This window comes from Cardiocondyla obscurior, linkage group LG10 (assembly GCF_019399895.1).
Source record: "Cardiocondyla obscurior isolate alpha-2009 linkage group LG10, Cobs3.1, whole genome shotgun sequence".
Taxonomy (NCBI): domain Eukaryota; kingdom Metazoa; phylum Arthropoda; class Insecta; order Hymenoptera; family Formicidae; genus Cardiocondyla; species Cardiocondyla obscurior.
Window position 1 is genome coordinate 2,937,099 of NC_091873.1, and position 21,914 is coordinate 2,959,012.

The 21,914-nt window shown below is 47.3% G+C and overlaps 1 protein-coding gene across 1 annotated transcript; it reads right to left on the reverse strand.

The window, feature by feature from the left end:
• Positions 1-63: 63 nt before the first annotated feature.
• LOC139106140 (bicaudal D-related protein homolog) lies at positions 64-20,391 on the reverse strand. Its single transcript, XM_070662703.1, has 6 exons — positions 19,562-20,391; positions 18,447-18,932; positions 3,521-3,853; positions 2,860-3,029; positions 2,323-2,641; positions 64-2,212 (listed from the first exon to the last, which is right to left on the reverse strand). The coding sequence occupies exons 2-6, from the start codon at positions 18,687-18,689 to the stop codon at positions 1,592-1,594; spliced, it is 1,686 nt and encodes a 561-aa protein (XP_070518804.1). The 5' UTR covers positions 18,690-18,932; positions 19,562-20,391; the 3' UTR covers positions 64-1,591.
• Between the last annotated feature and the right edge of the window lie 1,523 nt (positions 20,392-21,914).

The following is a 21,914-nucleotide window of genomic DNA, read 5'->3' on the forward strand; positions in this document are numbered from 1 at the left end:
TTATGCAGTGATAATCACGACCGTGCTGGCAATAGGTGAAAAAGCTGACGGACGCATAAAACATTCGCAAAACAGATTTTTATTAAATAAATATCGTAGTTAATCAGATCGAGAATTGTACAATTAATATACAGCTTCGGTACGCTCGTCCCGAAGAAAAAGAAAACGAAAACTATTGTACAAACGACTCGTTAAATGCGACACGCGCGTGTTCGTGCAACGTCTACACGTAAAGATCACACGTGCCATCAAAACGCATCGCAGTCACAGCTTCTCAATCGTCGTCTTCGGAACGCAGAAATGTTGAGAAGCGTCGTTGCAGTCCGTCGATTAGATTAATATCGTCGTAAAAATATTCCAGTGATATTGCACTATCGTCGTGTCAAAATCTCAACAATTACGGCTGGACCGATCGACTTTCATCTCCGAATACCTCCCACATTACTTCTCGTTGTTTCGCGAGCGGTTCGTTGGTCCTGTCGGACGGAACGATGGACGGACAGTAATTATTCGTGGTTGGGTAAATCGACGGTGAAAGTCATTCAGGCCCATGCGTACGACTATCTTTGAATACATAGATGCACAATAAATGCACGATTTTCTTATAAATCACTACCTTTAGATTGCGGAAATTATAGAGAAAAGAAGTCTTTAATTTCTCTAAGACGATCGTTGATTTATTACAAAAGTGACGCTCTCGTGATGTGTCAGAAGGCGCTCGATTCTTTTTCGACTAAAATAAGACACAACGTATCACAATATTATCGAGGACTTCGACATCCCCGCGTCGCGAGAAAAACGAATCGAGGAATCTGGGCGACCATGTTCGTTTCGAAATAAGGAGCTTCCTCTTGGAGATCGGTCCCACCGTAAAGAACTACACGTTCCACGTTAATAAGAACGACGGGATGAGTTTTCGCGAGAAAAAAAGCGATTGCGCTTTGCGGGCCCTAATCAGTCTTACCGCGGCATAAAATCTTTCGTTACTTTTCGATTTATTACCGCGACAATTAATATCTCACCGCGCGAAAAGACCGTAGACTGGTTCATCTCGATTCGATTGCTGTTCGAAGTCAATGGTCCCTCGAAAGCGAAGGAATCCAATGCAGGAGCAAAATTAGAAAAACATCCGCGATAATATTTCGGGAAGAACGGTTCGCGGACTTTCCTTGGCTGCGGAGTCTTACATAGAAAGTTGGGTGTTCCTATTTCTGCGAACGACGCCACTTAAATTCGAATTACGATTTCAACACGAGCGTTAACGTCGATGTAACACGAGTTCGAACGTGTCTCGTTCGAGTATTTAATATTAATTACATGAAGTCAGTTTGATTAGTTCAGATATTCACGCGTGACACAAGTGACATCACTTAGAACGACTTTAACGGAGCACAGAACATTCGAAATGTCACCGAACGACATCGGATATCTGTCGAACGGCCCTTAGGCAAGTTAATGTGTCTAAATTCTCGCTATCACTTCACTCCGTTAATGTACTTTTTACGCGAAGCGGCTATTCAGGAACCAAAAGTCTAGGATTACGTCAGTCGTGGCCGCTCGGCTATTGAGCGATCACGCTGCGTCACTTTCGTCAAAACAGGCCAAACATTTTTCTTGTTGAGCCAGTGCTTCTCTTTTTCCTGGCCGGCGCCGACAGATCTGAGTTCTCGCCGTTCTTTGCGGCAACCATTTGCGAGGCCGGAGTTAACTTGCTTCGCATGTGCTCGTCCAGGAGCGCCTGCATGTCCATCTGCCACTGGTCCACTTGCTGACTGAGCTCGATCTTCTGCTTAACCGCCTCCTTTAGCTGACTATCCGCCTGTAAGAAGTCGATTCGCGTCCTGGCCAGCTCTACTTCTACCCTGTTTTGTCGGGCCACCGCCTGGTCCCGCACCTTGTACGCCTTCGCCACGATATCGTCCTTCGCCAAGTCTGAATGCTCGATATCGTACCTCGCCCTGTCACGTTCTTCCTTAACGCCGCGCAACTCAGTCTCGCAGATACTGAGCTTGCTCGTCAAGTCTAGAACGGTGTCGCCTCGTCGCTTCAGCTCTTCCTCTTGTATCTTACACTGTTCCCGAGAGTTCTCTAACTCCTCCCGCACCCTGTGAAGTTCCACCGCTAATCCTAATTCTCCTGGCGCGCCTCTTCCCGACAGCGCGAGGTTATAGACCTCTTCGACCAGCTCCACCAACGCACCCGGACAATTCGTCTGTAAAAAAAAAAAAAATGACTAGATAGATCGCAGGTAAGTTGTTAGGTATTTAAAATTAACATACTCATCATGCTCGTAGGAAAAATCAAATGATGCAAATTACGTACTGGCGAAGGGTGAGTTTCCCGCTCGGTGCTCACTTCCGCCTCGGAGTTGTTTAGATTAATTACCAGCATGGACTCGTCGCAGTCGCTTTGCAGACCCGAGTCGTCCTCGCTGCGTCTCAAGTGGGCGCACAGCTCTCTCAACCGCTTCGTCGCCCTGGCCACTTCCGTCCTCAAGCTCTTGTCTTCCTGCTCCTCGGGCAGGCTCCCGCTTTCCTCACATTCCATTTCCGCCTGGAGAGACCGCGGGGTTTTCTGTATCGAGTCGGACCGCGCTCGCCTTTCCACTTCGATCGCCGCTATCGTCGACGCCAGCTCATCTCTGAGGATAATAATAAATTTTAATGCTTAAAATACAAAGAAGCCGTAAAATAATTAGTGTCAGATACGGTAAATCATGCTGTTCGCTGACGTCGCTCGTTCACTCGATAAAAATGCGAGCGTCAGTAATATCTGAGACTTCGGAAAAATTTAGTTGTATACCGTGCTCAATCAAGCGTTATCCTCGCGTGTTGGCTGAACCGCGAATTCTGGTCTTACCTTTCCCGCTCGGCCATTCTCGCACGGTGTTCCGCTTCGTGGCCGAGGCGCTCCAAGGCCGCGGCTCTCTCCTCAGCTTCCTCGAGGGCCGCGATCGCCCTGGCCCTCTCCTCGCGCAGCTCCAAGGACCGCCTTTCTAGCTCCGTCCTTTGTGCGGATACCAGTTGTACCTGAAACGGCGCGTACGAGATTTACAACGTGCCTCATTGAAATTAAAAGTATAAGATAGACTTTAAATATTACAACAATCGCGTACGATTCCCGAGAATCGACATCCGGTTGTAAGACGAGATAAAAGGGCGAGGCGAGGTACGCGTTTGTTCTCACTCGATACATAAAAAGACATTTTCCCAGAGATCGTGCGCATAGATTCACGTGCGAACACGAGCAACGATTACCACTTCCTTTTTGCAAAAAGGATGCTGCGAAATTATTCAGCGCCGCCCCGCCTGAGAACCACGTTCGACTTCCGATGGTTAATGATTAATAATGACAGTTTCCGTTCCGCGGATCAATTAAGCGGTAGGAAACAGCGGTAAGAAATTCGTAATAATCGCGCCGGGTAAGGCAGCCAAGTTTTTATATGCATTAACGGAGTTAATTATGCACACGCTCGGATGATGCTATGGTGATACGATCGGCATTAGAAATTCGCGTCTACCTCGTCCCTGAGAATCTCCAGACTGCTGACGTGATCCTGCAGGGTGGTGTTCCTGAGAGCGCACTTTTCCCTTAACACCTTCACCTCCATCAGCAGCTGTTCCTCCTGCTTGGCAGCCTCCCTCAGTTGGTCGGCCAGCCTCGTGTTTTGCGCGGTCAGCTCGGCGACGAGCGTGGCCTGATCGCGTTCCGCTCTCCTTGCCCTCTCATTTTGCTCCTCCAGCTGGCTCCTGAGGGTCTCCACGTCGCTCTGGAGTTCCAGAGCTCTCGCCTCGCTCTCATCCCTGCTCTCCTCGAGTCTCCGTCGCAGTAAATGCCTTTCTTGCTCCAAACTCTGCACAAAAAAAAAAAACCATTTAGAAATGATTAGCGATTATATTGTAAATTTATTCTTTTCTTTTAATTAATGGTTCAATAATCACCGGTCACTCTTCTCGCTAATTCGGTATCTTACGTCACAAACGTCATACGGTTAGCAGAGACGAAAGAAAAAGAAACCCGCGGCGTGAGTCAGTGCACATAAATTACGTTTCCCGGCGTCCGTACCTACGCACGACGCGATCGAGATGGTGCAGGTAGATAAAAGTTTGAGAACTCAGTGAAAGGAGCTCGCCAAATTTATTAACATACAATTAGACGCACAGTTTGACCGTTTAACCGACTATCTTACTTTCCTTTTCTTTTAAAGACTACAAGCGCTTTCCAAGATTAAAGAGGTACATTTGAGCGTTTCTTTTTTCAAATCATTGTATCGCAGATTAAAGTGAAAACTGAAGAAATTATATCTCATATTCTATATCTTATGAAGTAAATTAAAAGAAAAAAAAATATTAAAATTAGGGCAAAAAAAGAAATAAAAAAATTAAAAAAATGAAAGAAAATAAGCGCTTGGCAAAATCATCCCTGGCAAGAGATGCGAACGCGGCGCTTTTATGTGCAACAGAAAGAACACGACGCGATAGTGGCCACACATGGCGAGCCGCTTTGTTCTCACGTGGAGTTTCTCAACCCCGATGCTCGATAACGCGCTCGGCGACGAGTAATAAAGCGCAACAATCGAAAAATCGCGGGCGGATTCTAAATAAAGCGTTATCATTAATTAGCCCTATTTGCCAAGTGAGATAATCCAGCTAATTGGCGACGATTCGAAAAAGGCAGCGTTTACGCAATCGCATTACGAGCGTAATGCAATTTCGTGAAAGATATCCCACGCAGATATTTCGCTTCTTCCCCAACAGCGCGCCTTTTCAAATAAATTCCAGCAGATTTTTCTTTTCCCTCCTCATACTTTTGCATTCCTATTATTGTTCTCGCCCATTGTCGAATACTTTTCGCACACCGCGATCGCAAATTGGACCGTATCTCGCTGCGATCGAAATTTATCTGCCCAGGCGCGATAATCGATAAGATTAGATAAGATAAAGCGTGATTAGCGCAGATGCAGTCTAACTTGAGATAAGATATCACTGTGGCAACGGGAATCTATTGTGATTTACGAATCGCTCGGGGATAAATTGTTAAATATTTACTGTATTAAAATAGCAGGCCGTCGAAGGTATATATCGAAACGCCACCACAGATCCGCGTTGGCACGTCTCGTGTTTCGAACGCATTACGAGATGATGTTTGAATGTTTTATTCGCCTGTCAAAAATTGACGTATCACTTCTCGCTGTCGTTGTGTACGCGCGAAATATACGCGGGACACATACAGGAAACTGCGTGTGTTTTCGTGTGCGTGCAGGAACTACAAAAAGGCTTGACGTCGACGAGGTTTATCGAGTTGGAAAGCCTGTCCTTGGTCTCCCATGGTTACTCATCGACCGATCGCCAGCATATGCCCGCAGGTCTACAGTTCACCGATCCCCAAAGTCCGCAAAGAACCATCGAACAAAAGAAACAGCGGCTAGGTACGGCAGAAAAGTTGCGTCGCAACTGGTTGTAAAAAGAGTGAATCTGATTAGTATATTTTTTTTTTTTTTAATTTCGGCAGAATTTAGGAGCATACGCTTAATCAGATTCACCATTTCTTTTTTACAACAGTCGCGAAGCAATTTTTTTTGCTAAACCTAGCTTGCTAAACCATTGTCTCGCATCGCGAAACGAGGATTTTAATTTAAAGGACATGCACGAGTGATTAATTCGATCGACACGTTGCGATAAAGAGTATTTAACCAGATAACAATTAACAACGATAACCAGCTATTCTTAGCATTTCGTACTGTCCAGTCAAGTGAAGCGTCGAGTTTCACTTTGCCATTCTCACTTGCGACTCTTCGAATCGCTATCAATGATTATTTGCAGTTCTTTGAATTATTATCTACGAGATACCTTGCGCCGAGAAGGATACGTGTTTACGTCACTCCGGGACTCGGTTGCATAAATGGAGACGGGGAGATTTCGAAAATCAACAACGTAACGTAAATATAAAAAAAGAAATGTATATTCGTTTCTCGTTTCGAAATGTGAAACAGAGCCGTGGCGAAAACCGGAGCTGAGGCGAGTTCTTCGCGTAGAGCCAATTATTACAAGTCCAACCGGATCCGATCTGACGGTACTGCTAAAGGAGAACGCAGTACACTACTATCTAACATTCTAACCGATCAGAGATGCTGTACGACTTGGACGTATCTCCCGAGCAACGGCGACGTCGCTCCAGTTGCAGTTTTTGCTCCGTATAACACGAATACGCCGCCAGCCAGAAATACCGGTGCTCGCGGAAACGCGCGCGTTGAAGTCTCTCGAGTGTGATGAGTCGCACTCGGAACCGGACGATTTTTGCGGTCTCTCGGACGTCGCTCTCTCGAGCAGCTCAACGTGCACGATTCCGAAACAGCGAGAAAAAAAAAAGAAAAAAAAAAGAAAAAAAGTTGCGAACCGCGGAAGTTATCAAAGATGCGTTTATTTAAACCGCGATAAATGTCGTTGCTGAATAAATCGGACCGACTTAGAGCGCAAACGTTTGGCGCGAGGTTGAAAAGGAGTTCGCACGAGAATGTTTAAATATAAACGCCTTGCGAAATTCACGATCCGCGCCCTTGTCCGCTCGAGCCTGGACCGTTACGTTAGCTTAAACATCGATTGCACTATCTATTTGTTAGCGACAGGTAGCAATGAATCACACGTCCGTGACGTTGGCGACGGTGCGCCAATCGTCGGACCGATGCCGCGTCTGCAATTTACAAAATGCCGTGCGCTGCACGCGAGACCGTGTAATTGCATGCAGTTGCAAGTCCTTTTAGCGGCGATTTAATGCCGCTGCCAAGTGGAGACGATCCCGGAGTCGTGACTCACGACTCCTGTCTAATTTCCAATCCTTCGGCCGTCAGTTCTTGCGACACGCCGAGGGCAACATCGATGATCGAAGCGAGCATCTTGCGAAATAAAAATGCAGATTGCGATCGTATATCATCAAGAGAAGTCGCGACTGGTCACGAATAGATTCGATTTTTAGTCAGCCGCGTGTCTACGTGATATAAACGTATACACCCAACTCCACAGAATGTTTTTAACGAACGAGAATATATATATTAATTTTTTTATCATTTTTAAATACTCGGAAAGAGAGACAACTACTCCCAACGCTTTTCTTTTTTCTTTTAATCATTTATAAATTATATATAATTAACGTTTGATACATTTGTAATTATTTTTCTTTTTTTCTTTTGGAGTGGGTTTCTAATTTTATACTTGTCAAAAACTATTTTCCCAGATTCGCGGTTTAAACTGAAATTATGTGGAAATTAAGTGCTTTAGGTAGAGAACGAATTTAAAGCGGGAGAGTTGAAGACTGTAGTCTCGCCGACTTGAGCGCACCGTGACTTTCGTTCGCCGTCGTAAAGTCGCCGCGATTGCGGCGAAACGGACATTTCGCTCTCGTTGCAAAACATACCGATCTCCAGTTCGATCTAATTACACGGTAGGTCGGGTGAGACCACCGTGGCGCAAATACGGGTTAATGAACACCCCTCCGTCGTTCTCCGCGCTGTCGAACCGTCGCGCCGTTTCGAAGAAAGCGAAAGACCTGCCTGGAAGCCGAGACGCCAGTACAAATGGAGTGAAAAGAATTTCAAGCTCAGTGTCAAATAAATCAAGTAAGTATCAGTCAAGTGTTCCACGCTCGCCGTGGAAAATGCGCGTAAACTTTTCCTCGCTATTTCCAGCTCAAATTTCAACGGACTCGCGATAGTCTCCGGGGTCCGAGACGCGACAGAGTCTCTCTCGTTGTTGAAGAATCGACGCCGTGGGAAAGAAGAAGTTCCGCGGATAATTGCGAATTAATCAGCTTTATATTCTCGACGGCGTAGCAGCCGGGGCGACGCGCGGGTATTATTGCGTCGCACTTCGTTCACTTTCCCTCGAAGAAAACGATAATGCCGCGCGCAATCGGACGTAGAAGCGGAGTAGAAGGCGAAGGTAGGGAGGTCTGTAATCGCGAGGCAATGGCCTGTGACGAGTCCGGCGGTGATCGCGAGCTAGCGCAACCGGGTCCATCCGTTACGTGGTGGAACGAACGTATCCGGCAAAAACGGCCGAAACGGTCGAAGTAAGGCGGTGTCTTGTAAAGAAATCGAATCTAAGCGTTATTTCAAAAGAGGAAGGAAAAAGTCTTTCGAATTTGCAGTTGCATATTGATATAAAACAAAGTGTATGTAATTGCGAATAACGTGATGTAATATAATAAAAAAAAACAATTAAAAGAAACATGTATAACATTTTGTAATCCTCTTTCCTTGACTAGAAACTCTGGCGGCCTTTTCAAACCTTATTATATTTTATATTATAGATCTCTCAGTTAAATTTATCTAACTCGCGAACACAGTTGCCACTATTTCGCGATCTTCCGCGTTTCCTCGTCGTGATCCAATTACTTAATCGCTGACGAGTGAAAGCGGATGTATGCCAATTGACATAATCGCGCAAAGCCGCGATCGGTGGGTGAATCCGTACGCGAACGAGAGCGAAGAAACCCGCGACAATCGCCCGGCGGTTAAACGTTGCGTAATTTTTCAGGCGGCAACGTTTATCGGCCGTGACGACGCAAAAAGACGAGTTAATAGGATCGGTGCATCCAGCTAATAATCGATTCCATTATCGCGGGCCCGGGAGAAAATTCTTTGCCCATTGTACTTCGACGGGGAAGCGATTATTACAGAGCGCCGTTGAATTAATTATTTGCCCGCTCCGATTTGCTAAAAGAGAAACGCTGAAAGAATTGATCATTCGCGAGAAGTGCAGTGACAAACGACGTTACTACCTAACAATCTAATTTGACTCTCATACGTTCGCCTTTCACTATTCAATTTTATTTAACTTTATTCGCCATTTTCCAGCCTCCGATAAATCAAGAATTTTTCTTTTTTTTTAACTACGCAGGATATATTTATAAGATAAAAGTGTAATTATAGCGTGGGCATTAATACGCTCCCTCGAAAATAAAACGACGTAAATTTTTACAGTAGCTTTGCACAGTTAAATACGAGCATGTGCGATTTAAGCGAATGCAATTCCGATTCATCAAACTAACTCTTCGACCGAAAACGATTCGGCCGGAACGGCGGAGCCCCTCGCGAGACACATTATCCAATGCTTGACGAACCGTGTTAAAGTCTCTCGCGCGCCGAACTCGCGTTACACAATTTTAACGATTGGCAAAAAGTGCCGAGTAGGTAAGTCGCTCTTACGACACTCGTTAATAAAGGTACGCCAATTCGGCTGCGGAAATTAAAAAAGAAGAAAAAAAAAAAAGAAGAACAGGCGAGTGACCGGGCGGAAACACAAGACGCAATTATCATCGCAACGAGTCATGAAGCCAGTTTTTTCCTCCCCCCCTCGGATCGCTGCTCCGCCGGCCGCATGCACGAGTGCGTAATTAAAACGCAGTTTGATGATACGCGCTAATTATGGCAAAGCCGTCCGTCAAGCATGTTTGAGAATACTTTGTCGGGATAAGCGGCGACGTGATGAAAAAGAAAGACGCGGCGGCAAGAGTAAGCGATAACAGACAATTACGGAAGTCTCGCTATTTTTCGATAATTACGTACACATTTATAATTATACACAGTGGCGGGACATTCGTACCGAGTGGGCGAATTAATTCTCTATCATTTCTAGATCACGACGCGACTGCGTATCAACGATACAAGAGATAGATAGATACAGTTAGTTACAATTAACGTTAATCAACGGCGGAGCAATCGACTGTGAAGACTTCGCGTGGAGCAGCAATACGAATCGCTATCAGCAAAAATACGTACGTAATTTGGCCGGTAATTAACAGCGATGCGAGGAGCGTTTCAGTCAGTCCGCGCGCGGGAAAATAAAATTAAGAGGATAATTGGCGTGGTTTTTTTTTTTACGATTTTTCGTTCCACAAAACAGTATCATGGAACGCGTTAAATGTCGACGTGACCAATTAACGGCAGCGCGATGAATAATTCCGGTAGGTCGTGCAGTTAAAAACGCTAAAAGTACAACGACCGAGGGCATTAATATGCGATCGCGCCAGCCGTACGTTAAATAATTATGGTAAAAAATGCGACAGATCGTTAGCGGATTCGCGTTGGAGATGTTACACGAGCGGGTTGCGCGATATACGGCGTTAATTAAATTAATCAGTACGGCCGCTATTATGAGGCCGCGGATGACGCGTGACTCACCGGCGATTAAATCCACCGTGCTGGCCGACGAAATTCGCGGGGTCTGCACTTTCGTGATTTTCCCAAGGCCGCGGGCCGTTCTCCAGAATCGACGGAAATTTTTACACACGCCGAGATAAGCCTTATCTTATCGAGTCGATCCGAGGTAATCGTCAACATTTGCTCCGATTGCGGGAAAGCCTCCGACGATCGGGGGAGAAACGTATCGTCGAGGCCACGCGATGTCACAGGCGGTGGAAAATCAAATCGTGGAGAAATTTACGCCTTTACTTTCTTCCTCAGATATTTTTAGCTCGCCCCGCTTTCCGGTGCTTCGAGCGTTTTAATCGGATGGCAGAACAGATGGCGGCGACAATTTCGCGGCGAAGTAGGAAATTCCTGGCCCAGAACAGCCTAGTTCAGGTAAACGGGTTAACAGCTGTTGCGTTACGTCGCCGCGAATGCTACGGCGGCAATAAAGCGCACGATTCCGCGGGCATTCGGCTTCACGGCTGATCTCTCATCCGCGAAAGCGGCAGACGGTGACTCCGCGCGCCTGTCGAAGGTACCCGCGGCCGTCATTCGATTATCTTTTATCGCCGCGACGCTCGCGTTTCTCAGCGAGACCGTGCGAGCAGAAACTCGGTCGGCGTAATATTTAATTAAACGACAATCCATATTAATGAGCCGCTCGGGTGCAGTAACAGAATATTACGCTGCCCGACGTGTAATTTGCGAGCCGCGCATTGTCGGTGCGTGCGCGCATATATGCATTTTTCTCATCGCGCGACTTACTTTCCGCGCGCGCGGAATAATGTTGCTTAAGCGCCGCGAGAGAGAAGGGAATCGGGTCAGTCGTGCCGCGAAAAACCGAGGAAAGCGAGCGGAAGAAAGACGCGTATCCCTCGTTATTGTTCTCCGACGGGTGGAAAAGGATCGTCATCTCTTCTGGACCGCGCGGCAGCGGAGGAACCAGAACCTATCGTATGTCGCGCCGCAACGCGTGGCCGGCTTTTCCGCGGGAAAAGAAAGCCACTTTTTTTTTTTTTTCAAGAAAAAAAAAAGAGAAAAACCGACAGTAATACAAAACCGCAGCGCCGCACGCAATTAGACTTTATAAAATGATACTTCTATCAAGATACGATCAATTCGAGACGGAGAAAAGAGAATTGAGATATACGGGGACAGAGCGCTGGTCTCCGGTTACACGAGGGTGCGCTTAAAACGCGGCTTGCCTTCTAATAAATTCGATATTAAGCAAGCCGAGCCTCATCGAGAGAGAGACACGCGTTTCTCGGCTGCTTTTAATTGCCGTTTGTAATCGAAAGAGACGGTGAGACAACGACGACGTAACCGACTATTGTGGGCGCCCGTGCACGCGGTCGGAGCACCGTTATTCTCTCCTTCGCGGAGACACGTCGCGGGAGAGAAGCAATTAGGCGAACAATAGGAGTATCACTCGCTCAGCTCTCAGCTGTGGATCTCTAATCGGCCGATCTTTCGTTCGTTTTCTCGCGACAACGGGATTTTTCGGCGTCGCGACGCGCTGGTCCTTTTTTACAGCGCGTTTCGCAATCGTCCCGCCTTTTTCGTGTTTCGACAAGCGAGGAGGACACGATCGCGTGGGCCTTAAATCAGTGCTTAACAGTACGGAAATGGAGCCGACGGCGTTACGGTGTTCCGCGTCGGTGAGGAAAAACGAGCCTGGGAAGGAAACGAGAAGAGAAGGGGAAGTGTAACAATCATTTTAATCATCCGCTTAACGGTACCCAGGTGTTAAAACCTTCTGATTACGGGCTTGAATATCGCGTATCTGTTTCCTGAAATGATAGCTATTTGCATTGAAACCTGGTGGACGCTCGAGTTGCTTAACGAGATAATCGCGCGCCTTATCACATTTTTAAGATGCGGGAGGAAGCAGGAAGCGTGGTGTAGCGACGCGAGAAGTCATATCTTGATCTCGTGATTTTAACTTTCTACGATTCAGGGAACAATCACGCGGTTACCGGCGTTTGAGATAATTTCTTTGACCGAGTGCGCGGGCGAAACGCTGAACGAGCCGCCGACACATTAAAAGTAACTCCGCTACGCAAAATGTCTTGTAGAAATCTTGTATTAATTCTCAAAAAAAAAAAAATTTATGTCGAGATCGTAATGCTTTCTTCTTTAGCATTTTAATATTCGCACCATATCTGGAGTATAAAATTTCGCAAAAATTATTACTGATTTTATTTTGAAGATAAAGATGGGAAAGAAGTGAAGCGAATTTTCCCCGGGCAACAAGTGGACCTCTCGTTTTGTTAACATCAACGACGAGCGGCACAATTTATTCCACCTTTCTAATCCTACTTTAAGCAACAAAAAAAAAAAAAAAAAGAAAAATAGAAAAAGAAACAGAGAGGAGACAAAATAAGCGTAACAATTCTCTATTGTGTCGACGCCGAATAAAACGTGGAAAAAGCGGTCCGCGCGCAGCCGTACGAAACTATCGCACGGCACACCTGACGATTCCGTAAACGCGACCATTGTACGGTCACGCGGCTAAACAAGAGTGCAGGGGAGAGTAAAGAGGGTAGAACGTTTCTCGAGAGGGTTTTCAGCCTAACGGTCTACTTTTTTCGAGGCCTTCCGGTCCGCCGGTCCCGCTCGTTCTTGTCCGACCGCGCGCTGACTTCTTCGCCTCCGCGCGTTTCAGCAATTAGCCCTGCGTGGCTGCGGACTATTATTGCGTACCCGGCACGGGCCGCGGTGCTCGGCTTCATGGCCTGGAACCCGGCCTGAAGAACGAACTGGGTCAGGGTGCCTCGGGAACGAAACATAAACGATAACGGTTCCGACGCGAGAGCAGGGATCCCGCGCCAGGCATCGCCTGCATTTCCACGTTGGCGCGAACATTTGTATTAAATATAGAATAGTTACGGCATTCGTATAGAATAAATATAGCAGGCAATTAAGCGCGCGAAAGTTAAGAAATCGAGAGGAAGCCAGTATCGGAAGAAAACGCGATCGAAATTAAATTGCAAATCACGCTGTTAATATCCTATCGGTCGCAGTCGACTTTCGTTGCACCGCGATAGAAAAGGGGGCAGGGAAAAAGATAGAGAAAGAGAGAAAGACCGAAAGATATCGTTTCCTGACACAAAGAGAAATTCTCGAACTTCGTGACCGAACGAATTTCCTTTTCGTAGGCACTCATGCGAGGCGCGGGAGGCCTCGACGGAAGTATAACAAGTGGATAACGATTCGAGAGCGCGAGCATGTCCGAGAACGGAATAATAAAAATAAAGAGACGACATTTCCCCGCTGGAAAAAGGTCGCAAAGGAAAAGCTACTTCCCCATAACGCGCCGATTATCTCAAGCCTCGTAATCGACGTTTTTTTTCTTCGCGCCGATGAGAGTAACGTCATTCAACTCGTCGTGGCACTCCCGAGAAAGCTCCAGGACGCGTACGCGACCAAGACAGGCCGAACGTGACTTCATTTACATCACATTCCGTTTCTGTCTCTCTCTCTCTCTCCGCTCGAGACCAGCGGCCGGAACCATTGTGTGTTCTTTCATTGCGTAACGTTCTGCCACCGTTCATTGGAAACAATAGATTACATGAAATTATCCTGCTTATGTTTACATTGTAGTCTCATTTTGCCAACCACGCCGCGAAGAATTAGACGTGAAAGCGAGTCGCTTCGATCAATGGCTCTTGCGAGCTTTGCTAATGTACAAAATCACTCGTTGGATCACTGAGAAGTTGAGGGATCAAGGCAAAGACTTGGAGGACAAGTGCTCGCGACGAGGCACCGCTTCGTCCCGAAACAACGCCTCGCCGATACCGATCTCTCTCTTCTCGCGCCCTCGAATTCAAGCGCGGGACTGCCGGCCGTGACAGTCTAATTAAGTGTACCGCGCCTAATTAGCGCGCTTGCATCTCGAGGTTAATAGGTGATCTCGATTTTTGCCGGGAGCTGTTGCTTCCCAGGGCTGACGAGGTGCGAGAGGCGTGCGAAACTCGCGGCAGTTTTCCCGGAGCGCGAAGAGGCAGCCGCCGAACGTGCACGCGGTCTATGATTATTAGCCATTGTCTGACGTGGCATTTAAACTTCTAATTCCACGGTGGTCCACAGCTGTCGCTTTAAGTAATTCTTAGTACAAAATTTTCTATCGCGTATACTGGACTCTGGACTGGACTCTTTATCGCCGGTGCGAATCGGTTGGAGAGCAAACCGCTTTCGGACGCCCAATTATACAACCGCGGGGCGCACCAACTCTTGGCTGTGGCCAACTCGTTACGACTCGCGATCGCGACCCATTTCTTTTCCTCGCAAAAGCACACATGCCCAGATGAAAGTGTTAACTTGGACGAGAGCGCGCATTTCGACCAGCAGGCTCCAACCAGAAACCTCTCGGACGCTGATGAATGACGACCACAAGCAATCTATTCTGTCCGTCTGCGCGTTAATTAACGCGATCGTAAATCAGATGGTAGGAAAGTGGCTCTCTAAGTTTCCCCGCGAATAAATACGATTTCAAGCCAAATTTAACAAAACATAAAATTTTGTTTTTTCTCTCTCTCTCGCCAGGGATTCTATATTAACGAATCATCGAACATTTTCACACGAGTCGAGCCTTTATTTCATAATTTCAATATAACTACGTGTTTGCACGTAGGTTGCATGTTATTAGACATTTGTATTAAACAATTCCATACATTTTTAAAAGAAAATAATCGAGGTAGTATATCGGCAACTTTATACGAAGAAAATTCGCGCGATCGATGTTTCGCGTGCGACTCATCGCTTATGCACGTGTCCGTAACTCAGCAGTTCACCGTAACTGATAGCGAACGACCAGTCGGAACGACTGGCAGCAAATCGGCAGGGAAACGATACCTGCGTCGCGTCGCACGTGCGATTCGCGATGCTTTCAAGCGATTCGCGTTGTGTAAGGGACCGCGATTATTCCATATACAACCGTGGCGGGTTTAATTAAAGACGAAACCGGAAGCGCTAGATGATCCCGCCTTCGGGCTGGAACGTGCTATCGCCTTCACGCTCGATATTTTACGCACGCGAGCCGCGTTTGAACGGCGATCGCAAATAAACGCATAATATAGACGAGTCGTCATAGATAACGGCATGACGTCAGGCAGGTGCAGGCACGTTAAACTTGCACGCTGACGCAATTAAGGCTGATTCATCGTTGCTCATGCGATTAAATATTCACAAACATTATCAAGAATAAAAAAAAAAAAAAGAAAAAAAAAAGAAAAAAAGAAAAATACTGTCGCCGCGGACTTGTATCTGTCGAATTTATTAACACACGACGTTTAAACATCGGAGAACGCAAGAACAGTCATCAGATAATTCTCCGATAATTTCGCTTCGCACGTTACAACCGCGAATGTTGGAAGAGACTTATCCTCGCCGGAAGGAGCAATTATATCCGGAAACGTGAAGGGACTCACGCACTGTCATTTGGCAAAGGGTAGTTATCCCTTCGGGCGCAGAGTTCTCGCGGGGACATTATCGTGAGTGCAGAAAATGAAGCTTTTTCTCTGTTCTCTCGGCGCGGAGAGCGCACTGTGGACTCCGTATTCACGTTTTAATATTTAATTGTAATTTGAAATGTGGGCCAAACGCGATTTTCGATATTTAAATCCAGAGACCGGATCGGAGGACTCGTGCTTTCGGCTAATTATCTTTCGCAATCCGTGCGTCAGTAGCCGTGTTCGCTCTAATGGATAATTGGTCTAGATCCGATTTGAGGGGCCGAGTAGGCGCGGGTCCACCCGCGGGGAGGTCAAAAATAAGGCGACAGGCAGAACGCGGAAAGATAGGGGAACGTGGGTAGGCAGACGCAGGCAGAGCGTAGTGCCGGGCATTGTCTCTGGGGCCGTTCGTTGTTGCCTAAGTGGCTTGTTTCCACGCTTTCGTGGCTCGCCGCGGTCGTCGGAATCACGTCGCCGGCGTACGAAACACCGGGGGTGCCGTGGCCGCTCGTTATTATTAAGACGCGATTGCACCAGCCGCGTATCTCGAATTAAATAACACCGGCGTAGAATGACAAAAAAAAAGAAAAAGTTCAGCCAGATAAACGGCGTTAGCTGCCGCAATTCGTCCCGATCCTGTCGCAATCCGCGGGAGAAGCGCGACGAGAAGAATGGAAACCGCGGAGCGATACGAGATAAAGCCGGTGGCTCTTGTTCCGAACAAGCTCCCGGGAGGTTCAACCGTGCGCGCATCGCGTGCTCGTCGAAAAACCGCCGAGATGCGGTTTATTGTCTGGCAGACGAGTTCCCAATCGTTCCTGCGAATCGCCGTCGCGAGGAAAGAGAGGAACTTGAAATTCAGACCGCGTGTCTCGCGGCCTGGTTTCGGCTAGATCTACATATCGCCGGTTGAAGAAATGTTCCTATTGGCAATTTTATTCACCGTTTCTTTTTCTTTTCTTTTTTTTTTTTTTTTCGTTTTCCGCTCCTCGTCGCAAGAAGGCACACGTGCAACGCGATAATAATACTCGACGGTAAATGAACAGCCTGGTATTTGAGGCGGCGGACGCGAGTAACCCTAACCGTCTCGCTTGGCCGTTCCGGCTGCTCCGCGAGTGCCGGCGTGTCTCTCGGAAAGGCATAAAGGAAAGAGGAAACAAAACATTTAAGGTAATCACATGCAAACAGCCGTAAAATAAAGCCAATTACGTAAATGAGAGAAATTGCGTTTACTCCGAAGACCAGTTATCGCATTAACTGAGGTGGAGGAGGAGGCGAAAGAGCGGCGAGATGTGTCGCCGAAAATATCCCGGACTTGGCGGTAAGCTTGATTAATTCGCGGTTTGGACCAAATTACTCTGGCGCCTCCGGCAAAGAAGTTTCGGTTTAAATAATGCTAGCAATTTTCTATTCAAATCGACCTGAAATTTACTCGATCCCACATCTCTCGAACATATATTCTCGTGCATATTCGATCTTTTCGACATCGAGTTCCGCGTTACTTATTGTCTTATGCAATTGCGCCGCACACGCTCGCGTTCATCACGACAGCGATTTTTACACCGCCAGCCGGCGCGGCGTCGTAATGCGTTAGAAAGCGACTATGCTCACTATGCCCGTTAAAGGTGAAAACTTCCGACGCTACAAACGTTTCGTCGGATTAGCCATTGTCACTTTTCCCCGAGCCGCATCGCGTTGTCGGCAAAACAAACGTTGATATTTTCTCTGATATCGAATCGCCATTTATTTCAACGAACGAGTGGTAATTTACAGTATCGCGGTGCAATTTTTCATCGCGTTAAATGACGCGTTAAATGACGCGGTCAACGCTTTCAACGTTTTATTTTGATTTATTTTATTTTATTTTTTTATTTCTGACTTTAATAAAATAAAGCAAATAAATTTAATTATTTGTCTTATCGTACTCAAAAATTTTCCAAGAGAAGTTCCACGTTAATATCGCGGTATATACTTCTGTTTTAAATAGATAATGTTTCTATCTTCGTACAATTAACAGCTCTATCGATTAGATAAGGCGTTGCAGTGGCAAGCTTGATTGTTAACAGTGTTAACAAACGACGTCCCTAATCGTTCGTGCTGTCAGGCTCTCAAGAATTGTTTACGCGATCAGTGAGTCACTTTAGGTTTCCTCGGCTATTTCGTCATAAAACCGGCGGGCAATGTAATAAGATATAAAATCGAAGGAAGGAGGATTAACACTCGCGAAAGTGGAGCACGAGCTGGTTGCAACGTAGCGCCGCCGCGCACGTGCAACGAGCGGATTGCATTATGTATATGCACATGCGAAACAGAACACGCGGCGTAGTTTTCCATTAAAAATGTTATTCCCCACCGTGCGTCTTCCTCGTGCGATCCTCGCGGGCGTGTCGAAAGTAAAATTCACCTCGTTAAATCGGGAAAACTCCGCGTAACGCATTCCGCCTCTAATTAATTTTTGTTTAATAAATGCTGAGCATCAAGTATTACATAAGCGTTATCTCTAACCTGCTGGCGCGAGCGATAAATTGCTCTCGTACGTTTATACACACACCGCGCCGAAGAGAAAACGCTGAATTTATTTATTTTTATAAGTTACTTGCTCAACAGCTCTTACGCATCTCGCGCAAATGAGAAGTTTTGATTTTGATTTTAATTATTCAACTTCTCGCTTTTATTTGTAATGTAATTTTTATGTACAATTTAATTATAAAGTTGAATAAATATTTTCTACGTTAAGAAACAGCCTCAAATAATCTTGAATCAACGATTCGAACAGGCAAGCAAATATTATTTTTTAAACCACTCACCTCTAGTTTCGTGGAGTATTCTTCGGCCAAGGTTTCCGACTGCTTCGTTAACTCCTGGTTCCTTTCGAGGAGAGCCTTGCCGAGCTCAGCGGCCAGGATCAGGTCCCTTTCGCGCTGCTTCAGCAGCTCGGCGGGGTCCTGCACCACGTCCTCGTGGTCTAACGAGTGCCTTCTTGCCTGCAGATCTGATATCATGTCTTCGAGAGCGTACGGCTCAGTCTGACTGTCTTTCTTCGGCAGCATCGCGACTTATTGGTTTTCCTTCCACGTCGCGGCACGTCACTTATGCACCGATTCGCGAACTCGCGATTCGCGATCGATACGAAGCGAAGGAGGAGGAAACCGCGTCAGGTGAACACTTTGACAACAGCACGTCAAACGTATTCGACGCGGCGCGATAATGCCGATGACGTCGTCACGATCCACTTGCGAACGTCGCCCGGTCGTACGTGAACAGCATCAGATGATCGGGTGCCATTGATTAGCCTGAAAGCAATTAAGACAACCATTCACTCACCGCAGAAAGAAAACGGGATGCATCGACCATAACGAAATGTCTGTATGTACACTTCTGCGACAAGTTATATATTTATTTAATTACGAAATTTATCTGCATCGCTGCTCGGGAATATTCCTTCGCCCACGAGAATCTATTCTTATTACCTTATGCAATTATACTTCGAATTCTACAACTTTACTGAGTCATCAGTATTTATTTGCTGATTTCATATTTCAGATAAAATTAATTTGCTTCTCGAGCTATCTTATCGGCCAAAGAGTGGAAAGAAATACGCGAGTAAATATTTCTAAGTGAGAAAAAAAATATAAAAAAATAATAATAGACGTGTACAGTTTCAATTAACTTTAACTTTCGATTACCTGTTTAAAAAGGTGATGTAGACATTTCATTATTGCTCAATTGCTGTCGCTTTTTCTTGGGGGGAGGGGAGGAGGGTTAATTTCGCGTTACAAGAAAAGACCTTGGAGACCAGCTCCGCGTCCCTCAAAAGACTGCAACCTGTTTCGAGGACCGCGGGCGACCCAAAAGCGATCGGGCCTTGAAGTCTCGCGGCAAGAAGCACGCGATTCAAGAACCACCCGGATGACGTACTCACCTTTCAACTCGCGTGATCGCCTTGCCGTCAATCCTCCTTTCCGGTCGTCCTCTCTTCGATAACCAGCGCTCGGCTACCGGAAGCGATCGGTCGCCTTGACATTGCGCGCGATGCACTCGCAATCACATAAACGCGTCGACCGCTCGGCCATCGTCATTAGCGTTATTATCGGCGACGGGGACGATGGCAATGTTCCCATTGCGCGAGGGCAACGCACCGACGATGCGCTTCTCCCCGGGGATATCGATCGCAGAAGTTCGCCGTGTTATCGATCGACCGGCTATTACCTGGACGGTTTCTTTCTTTCTACCTCCCGCAGCTCGATATGTCGTGCACTACACCAAGAAGGCGTCCTTACGATGGTCCCGAGCGAATCCTCGATCTTTCCCTGTTCGGAGCAAGGCCATGCGAATGGAAAGTCCGATTGCGACACCGCTTCGCTCACAGCTCGCCGTAGAACATCCGGTTATGGATTCACTCGCGGATACAATCGCGACGGTGATCGATGACTCTCAACGTCGTCAGGTCGGAAACGAGCGCGAATCATGGCGCACTGATTCTCCACGGTTCTCCATTTACTCGGGCGAGTAACGCTCGCTTTAACCTGGTGGAAATATCGCGGGGAAGATCGGCGGCTCTCAGACAACCGGTCCGTTCATCTCGCAGCGGAGACCGGGCAGGAATCTGTGCTGGGACCGCGAGCGACTCTCGGCGTGCGCTGCATCTGCGACGGGACCATCTCGCGACGGGCGTCCAGTCTCTGCAAAAGAAATCAAAGAGCTTCAGTCTATAATCATCGCCGCACCTAGAAATAATAATAATCCCCGCGTATCCATCTGACCGACGCGCGTTATTAATTTCCAACAGAGTTCGGACGTTTTCTACAGACGACTCGTTAAACTTGGATTTCGTGCGCTTCCCCACGTAATTAATAAAAAAAATTTTTTTTTAAATCGGTTTCGGGTCGTTTGGCGAGTCGCGAGGTGGAAGAAAGCCTCCGCCGTTCGAGAAAGAGCGCGACGGGACGATAGAGTCGCAATTGCGTCGCATTATCCTTGAGCGGCGATAAAATGTGACGCGACGGTCACGGACGGCACGTGCGATAGTTGACGTTTATCGATTCGCACGTTGGCTTAGCGGCACCGTCAACCCTCGTGGATAGATCCAATAAAGCTAGAGGGACGTGGACCGCCCCTCCTCCTCGGTGACGTTGATCGTTAATTCGATCGGTGACTTACCCTCGTGATCAACCCTTAAGTTAACTTCTCACCGATCGAGCACTCGTTCGTCCCTCGCTTACCTTCCTCGCTTTGTTTGCCAATTAGCGAAATGGCCAAGCAATGTATTTCAATTTCCGCCGAACGAAGTGCCTCTTTCCTTGCCCCGCTTTCGTTCAATATTCTCGCGTCAAGGCTCGATAAATATTTATGAAAAATTGAGAAAGAAACGAGCACTGGTCGTTACGTGTACATGCACTTACACACACAAAAATCCACCTACGTACACACATGCACCTTAACCTCTCACGAGAGCTCCCTGCGAAGCACGCGCGCGAGTATGTGGGAGAACGGTCACGAATCCCGCACACGAACGTGAAGTTTACCTGCTCGCCGTGGCACGGTCGGCCAGGTAGTGAGTCACTAGCCGTGAGTGGAAAATAAATATTACGGAATCGCGCGGCGTGCACGGAGGAGAGCGACCAGTACTCCCACCATATTGCCGCGCGGTTGAAAGTAATTCGTTCGACTCGACGCACCCGCCGACGCTTTGTGTCGACTCGCGTGGCACGCGCGCTCGCGACAATTTCCATCTCGGCATAATCGAAAAAATTAATTCGAATCTAGAAAAGCGCAGGACTGAAAACCCACGGAAAAAAAACTCAGCAAAGAAAAAAAAAAAAAAACTCAATTATCGAACGTTCCGACCAATCGCGCACATTCGCGATTACCTTCAGGTCCTTTCGCGAGCCGAGACTTGAATTTTCCGGTACTCCGGGAACTCGACGGGAACGAAAGTGAGATCTGCCTGCGGATGCAAGCGTAATTACTATGTATAATCCAATAACCCACCTTCCTCGTGCACTTTCAGATCGATCGGGGACTGCGGGCTGGAGCAGGCCGCGCTATCACTGCGATCTTATCGCGTCGCACGATAATCGTGTCCTCCGCGGAGCTCCGACAATCGCCGCTCTCGGTATCGATCGAAAAGCGTATCCGAGCGGCGCGCCGAAATCCGAGAAATGGCGAGGCACCGGGACGACCGTGCGGGTTTTCAGCGCGGCGGGCCGCTTTGTTACGAGGCCGCGGGAGGATGCGGAGGCTGCATACGTACGAGAGACGCTGCGCAATGGCCG

Bases quoted from the DNA above. Each gene is read 5' to 3' on its own strand.
- LOC139106140 (XM_070662703.1), bottom strand. From the start codon at position 18,689: ATGCTGCCGAAGAAAGACAGTCAGACTGAGCCGTACGCTCTCGAAGAC. The intron at 3,030-3,520 runs GTAGACGCGAAT...GCGCCGTTTCAG, and splicing joins TGGAGATTCTCAGGGACGAG to GTACAACTGGTATCCGCACA. The intron at 2,642-2,859 runs GTAAGACCAGAA...TATTATCCTCAG, and splicing joins AGAATGGCCGAGCGGGAAAG to AGATGAGCTGGCGTCGACGA.